Source organism: Cetorhinus maximus, chromosome 4 (genome assembly GCF_964194155.1).
Source record: "Cetorhinus maximus chromosome 4, sCetMax3.hap1.1, whole genome shotgun sequence".
Lineage (NCBI taxonomy): Eukaryota > Metazoa > Chordata > Chondrichthyes > Lamniformes > Cetorhinidae > Cetorhinus > Cetorhinus maximus.
In genome coordinates, this window is record NC_135882.1 from 1873326 (window position 1) to 1888099 (window position 14774).

The window sequence follows — 14774 nt, forward strand, 5'->3', positions numbered from 1 at the left end:
AAATTCACCAGCCACGCATGTAATGAGCTTCAACAGTTCTTAGCAGAGCCTTGGTTTGAAGACGTGAAGTTTCACATTGACAATGGAACACGAGGAGCCAGTTTTACACAGCTCCTCCAATAATGAAGCAGCCCATGTCAGCCTAATGCAACAGCTGGACAACATCCTTATATTCCATAGTCTAAAGGGAAATGTTCAAATACAGGAGACCTCAAGAGTGATGCTGAAATAAAAGGTAGAAAACTTTAAGGAATTTGAAAAAAGTAACTTATACACTTACCTCACCGTGGTTAAAAAAAAAGCAAACTACAGTGATGACTCCACCAAACCTGCTCCCACTGGAAAAGAAGACAATGGCAGTTACAACTTAATTTCTCCACTCTGAGCAACTAATTTCTTTTAAGGTTTCATAGGTTTATAAGTATTAATTATCTTAATGAAGCTCCTCTTCAACACGGTGCAAACAGCACTGTGAAGCGATGCTCCTCAGCCTCATCCTTTGCTAGATCTTTTTCTCACCTTTTGTAATGTGGTCACTTAGTACCCAATCATAGCAGGCAACTTGTGCACAGGATGGCCCCATGAACAGAAATGGGAATCATGACCACAATACTCTACAGTGCTAATATTGGTTTTAAGAGGATTACATAGGATATAGGGCACAGAGACAGGCCATTCAGCCCAACCAGCCCATGCAGTATTTATGCTCCACTCAAGCCTCCTCCCATCTTTCCTCATCTAAATTTATCATTGCAATCCTTTTCCCTCGTATGCTTATCTAGTTTCTCCTTAAATGTATCTATAGTGTTCGCTTCAACCACTCCCTGTGGGAGCAAGTTCCACATTTTCACCACTCTCTGGGTAAAGAAGTTTCTTCTGAATTCCTGATTGGATTTCTTGGTGGCTATCTTATATTGATGGCCTCAGATATGCTTTTCCCCAGAAGATGGAATGTTCTCTGTATGTTCTCTGTGTTCTCTCTGGTTAAGCGATAAGTATTGGCCAGGACACTGGGGAGTACTCCCTTGTCCTTTGCATCCACATTAAGCAGGCAGGCAAGATTCAGTTACTGTCAACAGCAGAGCAAATGGTCATTCATTTATTTGCTATTTGGGAGACATGGTTGTGCACAAGATGTCTGTTGTGTTTTCCTATAGTGGCTATACCACAATTCACTGGCTGCAAAATACTTTGGGACATTCAGAAGACATGAACACATTATATAAACATACGTTGTTCTTCTTCCTTTTTGTCATCTGAATAAAGTGACTCAGCAAAACTGCAGGTATTCAGCTCAAGGCTTGCTCCCTTCTCAGTCTAATGCCAGCCATCGCACGCATAGAAATGCATCAACGCACCATATTTTATTTTCATTCATAGTGTGTGCTGGGACTTGCTGTTCAACCATCCCAACACTTTCTCTCCTGTCAGGCAAGAGACAATATCTCTCAGCACAGAGCCAAGAGATTGCTTTTAGGACTTTTAGTATATTTATTGTAACTTTCAATGTATTTAAAAAGAAACCTCTGGAAGATCACCAATAGGAGAGGAGGCAACACCATTGGAGCATCCTTCAATCCAGCGCATTTGATGCGTGAAATGGCAGTTCACAAAGATAATATTGAAAATTAACATAGAAACACACGAATTAAGAGGAGTAGGCCACTTGGCAATTCGAGGTAGCTCTGTCATTCAAAAAGTTCATGGCTAATCTGATTTTAACCTCAACTTCACATCCCTGCCTACCTCCGATAACCTTTCACCCCCTTGCTTACCGAGAATCTATCTCTGCCTTAAAAACATTCAGAGTCTGCCTCCACCGCCTTTTGAGGAAGTGTTTCAAAGTAACAAACCGCAGAAAAAAATCTCTCATCTCTGTCTTAAATGGGCGGCCCCTTATTTTTAAAGTGACCACTAGTTCTAGATTCTCCCACAAGAGGAAACATCCTCTCCATATCCACCCTGTCAAGATCCCTCAGGATCTTATATGTTTTAATCAAGTCACCCCTTACTCTTCTAAACTCCAGCAATACAAGTCTAGCCTGTCCAACCTTTCCTCATAAGACAACCTGCAAATTCCAGGTTTTAGCTTAGTAAACCTTCTCTGAACTGTTTCATCCTTTTATCCAGCAATGTGGAAAATTGCCGAAGTATGTCCTGTACACAAAAAGCAGGACAAATCCAACCCGGCCAGTTACTGTCCCATCAGTCTACTCTCAATCATCGGTAAAATAATGGAAGGGGTCATCAACAGTGCTATCAAGTGACACTTGCTTAGCAAGAACCTGCTCACTGACACCCAGTTTGGGTTCTGCCAGGGCCACTCAGCTTCTTGACCTCATTACAGCCTTGGTTCAAACATGGACAAAAGAGCTGAACTCCCGAGGTGAGGTGAGAGTGACTGCTCTTGACATCAAGGCCGCATTTGACCGAGTATGGCATCAAGGAACCCGAGCAAAACTGGAGTCAATGGGAATCAGGGAAAACTCTCTGCTGGTTGGAGTCATACCTAGCACAAAGGAAGATGGTTGTGGTTGTTGGGGGTCAATCATCTCAGTTCTATGGCATTACTGCAGGAGTTCCTCAGGGCAGTGTCCTAGGTCCAACCATCTTCAGCTGCTTCATCAATGACCTTCCTTCCATCATAAGGTCAGGAGTGGGGATGTTCGCTGATGATTGCACAATGTTCAGTACCATTCATGATTTCTCAGATACTGAAGCAGTCCATGTCCAAATGCAGCAAGACCTGAACAATATCCAGGCTTGGGCTGACAAATGGCAAGTAACATTTGCGCCACACAAGTGCCAGGCAATGGCCATCTCCAACAAGAGAGAATCTAACCATTGCCCCTTGACATTCAATGGCATTATCATCACTGAATCCCCCACTATCAACATCCTGGGGGGGGTTACCATTGGCCAGAAACTGAGCAGGACTGGCCATATAAATACTGTGGCTATAAGAGCAGGTCAGAGGCTAAGAATCCTGCGATGAGTAACTCACTTCCTGACTCCCCAAAGCCTGTCCACCATCTACAAGGCACAAGTCAGGAGTGTGATGGAATATTCCCCACTTGCCTGGATGAGTGCAGCTCCCATGACACTCAAGAAGCTTGACACCGTCCAGGACAAAGCAGCCCGCTTGATTGGCACCACATCCACAAACATTCACTCCCTCCACCACCGATGCACAGTAGCAGCAGTGTGTACCATCTACAAGATGCACTGCAGGAATTCACCAAGGCTCCTTAGACAGCACCTTCCGAACCCACATCCACTACCATCTAGTAGGACAAGGGCAGCATATAGATGGGAACACCACCACCTGGAAGTTCCCCTCCAAGTCACTCACCATCCTGAATTTGAAATATATCACTGTTCCTTCACTGTCGCTGGGTCAAAATCCTGGAACTCCCTTCCTAACAGCACTGTGGATGTACCTACTCTACATGGACTGCAGTGGTTCAAGAAGACAGCTCACCACCACTTTCTCAAGGGCAACTAGGGATGGACAATAAATGCTGGCCCAGCCATTGAAGCCCACATCCCGTGAATGAATAAAAACAACGGAGACCAACACTGTACACAGTATTCCAGATGTGGTCTCACCAATGCCCTGTATAACTGAAGCATAACCTCCCTACTTTTGCATTTCAATTCCCCTAGCAATGAATGATAACATTCTACTTGCTTTCCTAATTACTTGCTGTACCTGCATACTAACCTTTTGCAATTCATGCACTAAGACACCAAGATCCCTCTGCATCTCAGAGCTCTGCAATCTCTCACCATTTAGGTAATATGCTTCCTTTCTATTCTTCCTGCCAAACTGGACAATTTTACATTTTCCCACATTATACTCCATTTGCCAGATCTTAGCCCACTCATCTAACCTACCGATATCCTTTTCAGCCTCATGTCTCTTCACAACTTACTTTCCTACTTATCTTTGTGTCATCAGCAAATTTAGCAACCATATCTTTGGTCCCTTAATCCCAGAGTTGAGGCCCTAGCATTCAGTAGTACACCACTCGTTACAAAATTATTTGTGGTTTAAGTGTCATTTAATAATACCTTTCCTCTATCCTTCCACTACTCCACCAACCCCCACCACCAATCTCCCCCAGCAAATAAGAGTAGTTGCCAGCCCATAATCCGTCCTTTTAAATCAGTAATGAATTGTGCAGAGTGTATAGGCTTTAACTTTATGAATAGAATATGAATATTTTAAGCACAAAAATACAGTACACCATGGAGCTTTCAATCCGGAGTGCACAAAACACCACATCCAGCTTAAAAAGCTTCTTTCAATTCATTCTAAAAACGCAATGATCAAAAGAGCTATACATTTCAGATGTTCTGATGCCGGATTTGTCCAACAGGAGTGCCCTCTTGTGGAGTTAGCACATCATCCCTCGCAGTTAGCCAACCCAAGAATTCAATTCACTCCACCTTAAATCACTGCACACAACTTAAACCAAGTAACAGGTTCATTACAGCATTTATGTGAAAAAAACTCAGCACCAGACTCACCGGGACTAAAACATAAACCCCATTCAAGAAAAACTATGTGCTCCTATTTTTGTTCAGTTTTCCCTTCATTCACCTTGCAAAGAAATGCTTACACTTTGCACTGATTAACTTCCTTAAGAAACTGAATCTCATCTCCTCTAACCCACACGTCAGCCTGTACCTATACATTCCTACAGTCCACACCAACACTTCAAGTAGTCATCCTCTTGTTCAGGTCGCTACAAAAGGTCACATGGCATTATTTGAAGAAATCCTCTAGTGTCCAGGCCAATATTTAACCATCAGCCAACACCACCAAAAACAAATTATTTGACCACCTACCACATATTGCTGTTTGTGGGAGCTTGCTGTGTGCAAACTGGCTGCTGCATTTTCCATATTACAACAGTGATTACACTTCAAAAATGCTTCGCTGGCTGTAAAGTGCTTTGGGATGCCCCAAAACTACTCTTTTTATTAGTTAAAGGTAGAGCAGAGATAATCCCTGCAACTGAAGTGCTGCTTAAGGCATAATGTGAACATGAACTAGTTGTAGTGTTCACATGTTATGTTGTACTAAGTCACCTTGGGCCTTTCCAAACACACATTTTTTGTGCATCAAATACTTATGTCTCATCACAAAGGATGATTCTATTCATAAAGTTAAAGTCTATACATTCTGCTCAATCCATTACTGATGCAAGAAGATGGATTATGGTCTGGCAACTCCTCCTTTACTGGGGGTGGGGAGCCGGAGTAAGAGTAGAGGAAAGGTACTATCAAATGACACATCACTAAATTTTGTAATAGTTTCCATCACAGTGTTAATTTTCAATATTATATTTGTGAACTATCATTTCACATAGCAGATGCACTGGATTGAAGGGGAGCTCCAATGGTGTTGCCTCCCCTCTGGCTGATAATCTTCCAGGACTTTCTTTTTAAATACACGGGAGAGTTGTAATAAATATACTACAGTATCAGGGTATTAAAAATCTATAAAGTGCAAGCAGCAAACCCAATCTGAGAAGCAGATCAGCAGTACAGGAAGTAGCAGGATGAGATCCGGCTCCGGAGTCATTGAAAAGGAGTTAACTCTCAGCAGGTAATAAAAATCCTGCTGGTTTTCCCTCTCCAGCTCAGCAAATTACTCAACAGTTCATGGGCTAAGCTCTCTTGAAAATAAAATAAAATATCCTGAGAAAACATAAGTTTTCACTCCATTTGAATCGCTTTAAGTATCAAAAAGGAAATGTGAATTATTTTTAAAACTGTGATCTGGAATGTGTTGCCTGAAAGGGAAGCAGATTCAATAGTACGGGGAATTGGATAAATATTTGAAAAGGAAAATCCTGCAGGGTGATGGGGAAAGAGCAGACAGAGGGAGTGGGACCAATTGGATAGCTCTTTCAAAGACCTGGCAGAGACATGATGAGCTGAATGGCTTCCTTTCAAGCTCTGTGACTACTAGACACTATTTGTAATTTAAAATATCCTAGTTTTACTTTTGTCTGCATTGTGTGAAACAACAGTGAAAGCCTTTTGTAAATAAAGTAGCTTTATTGGTTCCTTACAGTTTTTGAGAGGTCTCAAAGTTTTAAATTTGGTTCATAAGTTTTTCTTACTGAACACATTAGGAACGTGAAATGCATCTGCATTACAAATCTGCAGGAGTTTTGTACTTTGTCGATTAAAAGCTGTGACGTTCAAAGTGCATGAACAAGAGAGGCTCTTGCCATTATGAGCATATAAAATTCAGTGTACAAACTGAGCAAATTGGTCAGTGTTAGAATTGTGCCATTTAGTGCACTCACTGAAGATCCTACCAAATTTACAAAACTTGGAGATGTTAATGCATAGCAAGCAAAAGAATACATTTATTCTTCTCCCCTTCTATCGCAACCTTTGCTAAGGTAGAGATCCATAATTGTCCGCTTGTATCTTGCATTTATATTGTATCATTCACAGCCTCAGGATGCCCCTTCGTAATCACAAAGTCCTTCCGAAATGTAGTGACTCCTACAATGTGGAAAGCCATGGTGGTTGAGGGTAGGCAGAATATTCAGTGGTACAGAGAAACACAGCCAAGTCCAATGCTACAAACACCCTCCAACAGGGGTCAGTGTATAGAACAGGAATGCATGGCCAATTTCCTCCTCCCTAATTCAGGTAACTGAGACCAATTGCAGCGTTCCTTACCTTCTCCTTCAGCTAGTCACTGTCAGCCAACTCAGCACAAACCAGATATCCAAGATGGGACACTCTGATTTACATGGTTTAGCTTCTCACTGGACCACTAAACAGTAAATCCTCATTTAACTGGTGGTGATGACACAGGATTAACATTTTCTAGTCCAATTCCTTTCCTCTTCGGGATAATTGGTTAAAAAAAGGGAGATGAGGAAACAACTTTTACACAGCGAGTTACAATAATCTGGAATGCACTGCCTAGAAACAGATTCAATAACAATTCGCAAAAAGGAATCGGATAAGTGCTTCAGAAGGAAAGATTTGCAGGGCGATGGGGCTAATTGAATAGCTCCTTCAAAGAGCTAGCCCTGGCAAAATGGGTTGAATATAAGTGCCACAATCATGGAGTATATGATTAGGAGATTCTCAATACTGGGTCAGAGTGAAAAAGCAGACTGAAGAGACATGTTCAAGAGCCCTAGACAAGGAGGGAAGATTGGTGAATGCATGCTGGTAGGGCCTTAAAAGCAAAGTTTTTGAGGAGGCTATTATCATGGAAGTTTTGAAAGAAAGTGGAATAATGGCTAAAGAGAGGGAGCCATTAACAATACCAGCAAACAGTGGAGCCTTGAAAAATAGTCGAGTAGGTATGAGTTGGTTGGTGAGAGGGTCAATGAACAAGAGATGGGTCTCATAATAGAAATAAGCTTCAAGTGGACTGTGGAAGGAGGGAGAAGTAGTAAAATAAAAAGGGGAGCTGTAGTAAGGATGTTCTCAACAGGAGGGTGGGAAAGGGGCAACATATAAGAGAGATGCAGTCTTTGAGATAGGGATCCACAAGCTTTTCTGGTGTTGAGGCAAGAGTGGAAAGTGAATCAACGAGGGGGATCCAAGGAGGCATCTGTCCAGAAAAAATAAACAAGGGTTGTTTTACACTCATAATGATCTTGGAGTAACAGGAGGGGTTTGATCGAGGACAGAAGGACAGGAACACTAGTCATGATTCAAACAAATTTCACAGCAGGTAACAAAACCAATTATGCACAAATCTGCAGCCATTAGATTTGAGACTCACTGTATTAACTCATATTGCAGAGATATGTGACTTCACCAAGAATCAAACTAATGCAACCTCCAAAACACAATTTACAAAAGACAACAAATGTATTTCACCGTACCTTAAATGCCTATAGTTATTTACAAATAAGAATTTCTATAAAGCTTTCACAGGGACAACAAAAGCCTATCTTGAATTCAGTCACTGGCCCAATACGCTCCCTAGTTATTGATTTATTACTAAATGACCTGCTCCAACACTAATCTTGCAGTGTGAATATTGAGCTCCAGCAGAGAAACAACATTTCAATTCCACCTCCAAGCTATCATGTTCATTTGCTAATATCACTGCAAAATTCTCTTACCTCAAGTACGTCCCGTAGAGGAAAAACAGTGACATCATGAGCCCATTTAAAATAAAAACAAATGTTACATAAAAGTAGGCAGGGTCTCCCATTCCTGTCAAACAAAATTAAACACTTTTAGGTTCTCGCTGCACAAATATTAAAAAACGGGGAATAAAAAATTGCCAAAAAATTAAGAACTTGCCTTCACAACTCTCCACGGGACTGAAGCCCTTCCCTCGGTCCACACGCCAGCACATTTTAGTTGAAATGCCAAGGAAGTCTGCAACAGTGATGTAAATGCGATACCAGCTGCCGAGTACTACCTACCCAGAGAAGAGGTCAGGTTTCCCCATCATACAAGTGGCAATTTTAAACTAAACATTGCACCTCATACTGTTACCATATAAAGCACATCTGGAAATAACATCATAGATAATAGGCCTTTAACTAATAAAGCCCTGATTATGATGCTACCACCAAGGCATTAAATAGAATTCTGACATTTGGTTTTAAACACACAATAATAATTTGCTAATGAACCAGTAATACAGCTGTCAGCAACATCTCTACAATATTTTTTTTACCCAATCACAATGAAATGTATGACCATTTGTTGCAATCTCAGCTCAGTCAGAATGTTATGGGTTTGCACCATCTCCAGGATCTGAGCACAGAAGCTAGCTTGATACTGCAGTCTGTGAAGACCAAAGGACAAGGGCAATGGGTGTACAAGGCACAACACAAGTGGAGTTCTCAATGAGTTGGAGTTTGTGCAGAGTGGAGTTGGTGGGGCTGAGGAGAGCAAGGAAAGAGGACAGCACAGGAGAATGTTAAAGAATACCTGAATTTCCTCACCATTTAGTTGTCACTTTGCCTATTTAAATCCTTATCCTGCTAAATAAACAGGAGCTCAAAGTGATGCTGGCCCTGGTTTGAAGCCAGATGTCAAATAGAGAATCCAGCAGATTAACCTACCTCTGGATAGAGATTGAAGCGCTTCAGGGTGTTGATAACCAAAGGATATTCAGTCAGGCGATCGTTCATTATGTAACCTAAACCTTCACGGTATGAAGGTGCTTCAATGATGGTCTTAAAGAAAGAATAATACAAGCCCTAAAACCAGAAAAAAATATTTAGAAGCATTATATGACGAAGGCAGACTTTTCCACAAACAATCCTGAAATGCCAACAGCACACACTGTTTTCCAGCTCATTCCATCATAATCCTATGGAAAGACTCTTCCTGTTAAAGTACAACAGTTCCGATTCAGTAATAATTTCTTGACAGTGCTGTTCAGTGGCCCTCCCTTTCTGCATTGCAGCTTCTGTTTTAGAAGTTGAAGGATTATAAAATGTCAATCTGATTTTATTTTTTAAATCACAATTCCATTTGGTTTTGCTTCCCAATATGAACAGATTTCATTACTAATCAACTGATGATGGATGGTCTTTGCACAGGAAGGTTAGACAGGCATACCTTACTTGACACATCCCTACAAACTACCATCAACATCTGTGCTATCACCTCTGTCCAGCTGCAACAGACGTTTGCTCATTATGGTCTATCCGCAATTCCACATCACAGCACATCCAGCTGGATTTTACTGCTCTCGGTTCTTCTACCATTGCCCACACAGATTGTTCCTAAACATTTCCAGATTCACTCATGTCTCTATATGTTAATCTTCCCCAGTTTATGTTCTTTATCACATTCTTACACAGCATCTGGTGGAAATGGAAATCAATTTCAACAGCATTATAACCAGTTGATGATTAGAAATACCAATCGCAAGCTCCCAGTGGCTTAGTTCCATTCCTGGTCTTTGCCAGATTGCCTTATTTTAACTGGTATGTAACACTGGAGCAAACTACTTGTTTTATTGGACTATAAAGAGGCGGGAGAGGAAGAGAACATGGAGTTCCATCATGGAGAGCAGTAACCAACTGGATTCACAACAGGGTAGCACGTAGCGCACAGATTCTTTTCTCTTACATTTGTTCACGGGATGTGGGCGTCGCTGCCTAGGCCAGCATTTATTGCCCATTCCTAATTGCCCTTGAGAAGGTGGTGGTGAGCTGCCTTCTTGAACTGCTGTAGTCCATGTGGTGTAGGTACACCCACAGTGCTGTCAGGGAGGGTGTTCCAGGATTTTGACCCAGCGACAGTGATGGAATGGCTATATGTTTACAAGTCAGGATGGCGAGGGGCTAGGAGGGGAGCTTCCAGGTGGTGGTGTTCCTGTCTATCTGCTGTCCTTGTCCTTCTAGATGGTAGAGGTCATGGGTACCTAATTCAGTCCCACTGTTGTTGGCAGATGCAGTTAAGGGAAAGGAAAAGCAGAAATGTAGGTGAAGTCACCTATGATCAGCCCCACCCCCCCCTTTGTAACTATAACAAATAACATCAGATCACATGAATCTTCTAATCGCCTTCAAAATGCAACTTTCTTTAGGAATGTAAAATTATTTTTAATAAGCTCACGCTTTCACAATGAGAACAATTCACCTGCATCTGTAGCCTGGAAAATGAAGCGGGTTCTGGGGCTAGCAAAGCAGTTCCTATTACAGAAACTGAGTACAAATTAGCAGAGTGAAAACTGCAGATCAAGAAGGATTAGAAATTGTGTCTGTTGATAATTTCTAATTCAGAACACTAGCTATTGGTGACAACACTTGGCTGCCATTTAGCAGACTTAACTGGCTAGGTGAAATCAGGTAGGCTAGCTATACTGGAGCCTCAGGGGCTCATCACTGGTAGTACTGTAATACAATTCAAATGCTTACCATCTCAGTGCGAAAAGCCATTTCCCTTTCAAGTGTTGAAAGGTGAGAGAAATGTCGATTATTTTCAAAAAGACTAGATATATGGTACCTATGGTAAATTAGAGAAAAATGAGAATGTTTTAAACATTGCTCACACAATGAAAAGGTCCAAGATGTGGCTGCTGATTTACCAGACACGTGCTAATTCTATCACTAGCATGGTGGTTACCAACATTAGAATGAGCTGGGGTAGACTATATAGCCCCTCAAGTATGTTCCACCATTAGATAAGGTCACAGCTAAATTGCTACCTTATTTCCACTTTCCCCTCATCCCCATATCCTTTCATTCCCTTTGATAGATTGCAAAAATCTATCTCAGCCGTAAATATACTCAATGACTGATCAACCTCAGCCCTTTGAGATAGAGAATTCCAAAAATTCATCATCATGCTCATTGAAGAAGTTTCTTCTCATTTCAGTCCCAAGTGGTTGACGCTTTATCGCAAGACAATGACTCCTAGTTTTTACTCTCGAGGCTGGGGGAAAATAGCCTTTCAGTACCTGTTCTGTCAAGCCCTCTAAGGATTTTATACTTTACTGGGCAATAGCTTTCCAACAATATATTGTCTTCAATGGCCCACTGCTGGCAGATCAATTATAAGCAGTATACGAGAAGACCATTGTCAATAAGATAATTCATTGCAAGCAAATGAATTGCAGTAAAACTGCAGTTCTGATATGCACATCAGGCCCTGGGGAAATGCTTAAATTAATGGAGTTTTATTTTTCAGGAACACAACACAGACAAAACAAGCTCAAATGAAGAATGCTACTCAATCTCATCCTTTCAGGGCACAAATTTAGTATCTTCCCCTTACGGCAACTGGCTATTTTTCCAGTAGCCCAACCTCAGTTAACCACACCTGACAACCTGTTGATCACACAATGTGTAAAGAGAATCCTTCTGGCTGGCCTCTGTTCTAAATTTGGTTTTCATATCATGGGCGCTTTTCTTTTATTCTCCGATCTTCTTATTTCTCAAAAAGATCACTAGAGCACATTAACTAATCATTTATCTCTCAGTGGGATCTTGACATATGCAAATTGGCTGCCACATTTCCTACATTACAAGTGACGACACTACGAAAAGTGCTTCATTGGCTGTGAAAATCTTTGGGACAGCCTAATAGCATGAAAGACACGAAAGAAATTCAAATCGTTATCTTTCTTTCACATCTGTCAAACATGACATGCCTTTGACAAATTGGCGCTATTTTCCCTGATTAACACACATTTCTGAACACTTCCAAATTTCATCTTGAATTAGGATTTAAGAATTTCTCGTGACATCAGACTATTCTGTAGCCACGTGGTTTATCCACCAAGCCCTCTTGAACAAAGGAAGCATACTTCGAAAGGTCTCCAGTGTTTACTATCGCCCTCACAATGACTACCACATCACTCTTCCTTGGTTTCTAGGTGCACTCAAGTGCCCTTGAGGGATGGATTTTCTTTCCACATTATCTTTCAGCCTTTTCACCCAGCTGGTATCTCAGCTTCACCATGAGATGCGCAGATGACACAGGACACAGTTACTGATTCAGAAGATGAGGTGCTGTTCCTCCAGTTTGCGTTGAGCTTCACTGGAACAATGCAGCAAGCCAAGGACGGACATGTGAGCATGAGAGCAGAGTGGAGTGTTGAAATGGCAAGCGACAGGGAGGTCTGGGTAATGCTTGCGGACAGACTGAAGGTGTTCTGCAAAGCGGTCACCCAGTCTGCGTTTGGTCTCTCCAATGTAGAGGAAAGTAGTAGGCACTTTACAGCCTTCCGGACTGAATATTGAGTTCAACAATTTTAGATCATGAACTCTCTCCTCCATCCCCACCCCCTTTCCGAATTCCCCCCCTCTTTTTTTCCCAATAATTTACATAGATTTTTCTTTTCCCACCTACTTCCATTATTTTTAAATGTATTTCCATCCATTGTTTTATCTCTACCTTTTAGCCTTTTTTGATTCCTTCACCCCACCCCCACTAGGGCTATCTGTACCTTGCTCATCTTGCTTTCTACCCTTAATTAGCACATTCCTTAGATAATATCACCACCTTCAACACCTCTTTGTCCTTTTGTCTGTGACATCTTTTGGTTATCTCCACCTATCACTGGCCCTCTATCCAGCTCTACTTGTCCCACCCCGCCTTAAACCAGCTTATATTTCACCTCTGTTCTATTTTTACTCAGTTCTGTTGAAGGGTCATTCGGACTCGAAATGTTAACTGTGTTCCTCTCTGCAGATGCTGCCAGACCTGCTGAGTTTTTCCAGGTATTTTTGTTTTTGACACAGGACACATGTTTGTGGTGCAACACAATCATATTACTTTCCTCTGATAAAATTCGCAAAGCAAGCATTTTAGCACATTAATTAGCCCCTCTGTTGTACTCATCCTGCATTTGGGTTTAGACTTCTTCCCAATCTACCCCTCCTTCTGTTACAGAATGGGGAGAATGTTCTGGTATTTTGTACTGATGCACTGGGCTCCTTCCAGTTCTTTCTTGGCACCCCAATCTCTTTTTTTGTCTTGCTTCAGTATCATTCTGTACTTCTCTCAAATGTCCCTCTCCCTTCTCCATCCAAACTTCCTATTAAAAAAATTCTCCAATCTCCCTTATAATACCTTAGTCGGATAAGACTCTGACCTGTGATAAGTTTGACAAAATACGTCACCAAAAATACAAATTAAAAGTTTTATTTGCTTAAATTGACATTTCCTAATAAAATGTTACACAATCAACTATGGGGAAGTAGAGCAAATATTAGCACAATTGCACTTAACTACAAGCTGTAACAAATTAACCCAGTAACTGCTGAGGGAAAATCTGAATATCTATTTAGATCAGATTTATGTATCCTAACCTTATTTCCCCAACTCTCCTGGAAAAGTGAATTATTGAATTGAACACAGAATGGTTTTTCATCATCATCTGTTGTTACCAGCTTGGATATCAATGTAATAAAGCCATCCCTTTATTATATTCTGCACTCTTATCTAACTCTTGGCTTTTAATACTTCTGCCATGTGCCTACTCTTTCAGAAATACTGCCTGTATTTCCATCACCATAACAAGCTGCCCGATCACTAAATAGTTTTTGTCAGTGTTTGACACTTGTCCAGTTTATACTGCTGAATACTTGAATAACACCAAGGAAACCAATATTCTGATGAAAGGTCATGGCTTGAAACATTCATTCTATTTCCCTCCCTACAGATGCTGCCAGGCCTGAGTATTTCTAGCATTTTGTTTTATAGCAGAATATTCAGTACCACTCGCAGAGAGCAGTGGAGGCTGGGTCATTGAATACATTTCTGATCAACAAGGGAGTCAAGGGTTATGGGAGATGCAGGCCTGAAAGTGGAGTTAAGGTCACAATCAGATCAGCCATGATTTTATTGAATGATGGAGCAGGCTCGAGGGGCTGAACGGCCTATTCTTATTCCCCAAGTCCTATGATAAGTAAATTTTAATTTTCATTCAAGGGTGACTATAAATTTAATAATATTAAGTAACAAAACAAAGAGCAATCCAACTGGTTTACGGGGCTAAAGCTCATTCACTGGAATGCATCAGTAACTATACAACAGGTTAGGCTACCTAAAAAAAATCTCAAAATACACACTTGTAAAGGAATCAGTTAACACTTACCAATGTAAAATTCCTGCTATGATAGCTGTAAAACAGAAGGAACAGAACCAATCAGTAGAGGGTTAAAAATTAAAATTGCTCCCAGAAGGTTCAGACCCGTCTTTTCCAACAGGTAAATATAAAATAGTTAAAATAATAGTTAAAAGCTCGGTGGTCTGTAGTTAGAAACATAGGAAGGTTTACAGGTTCAGCAGGAAAC

General features: G+C 41.1%; 1 protein-coding gene across 4 annotated transcripts in view; it reads right to left on the minus strand.

Annotated features, from left to right (window-relative positions):
* The window catches only part of dpy19l1l (dpy-19-like 1, like (H. sapiens)), an 85831-nt gene that overhangs the window by 68863 nt on the left and 2194 nt on the right, over positions 1 to 14774 (minus strand). For 2 of the 4 annotated variants that reach the window (XM_078539811.1, XM_078539809.1), the window contains exons 2-7: positions 14576 to 14600; positions 10890 to 10977; positions 9081 to 9218; positions 8308 to 8428; positions 8124 to 8217; positions 281 to 338 (exon numbers count right to left, since the gene is read on the minus strand). In XM_078539811.1, coding sequence (XP_078395937.1) covers positions 281 to 338; positions 8124 to 8217; positions 8308 to 8428; positions 9081 to 9218; positions 10890 to 10977; positions 14576 to 14600 — 524 coding nt within the window. Of the gene's footprint in view, positions 1 to 280; positions 339 to 8123; positions 8218 to 8307; positions 8429 to 9076; positions 9219 to 10889; positions 10978 to 14575; positions 14601 to 14774 lie in introns of all 4 variants that reach the window. The other 2 variants (XM_078539810.1, XM_078539812.1) reach the window with 1 other exon arrangement.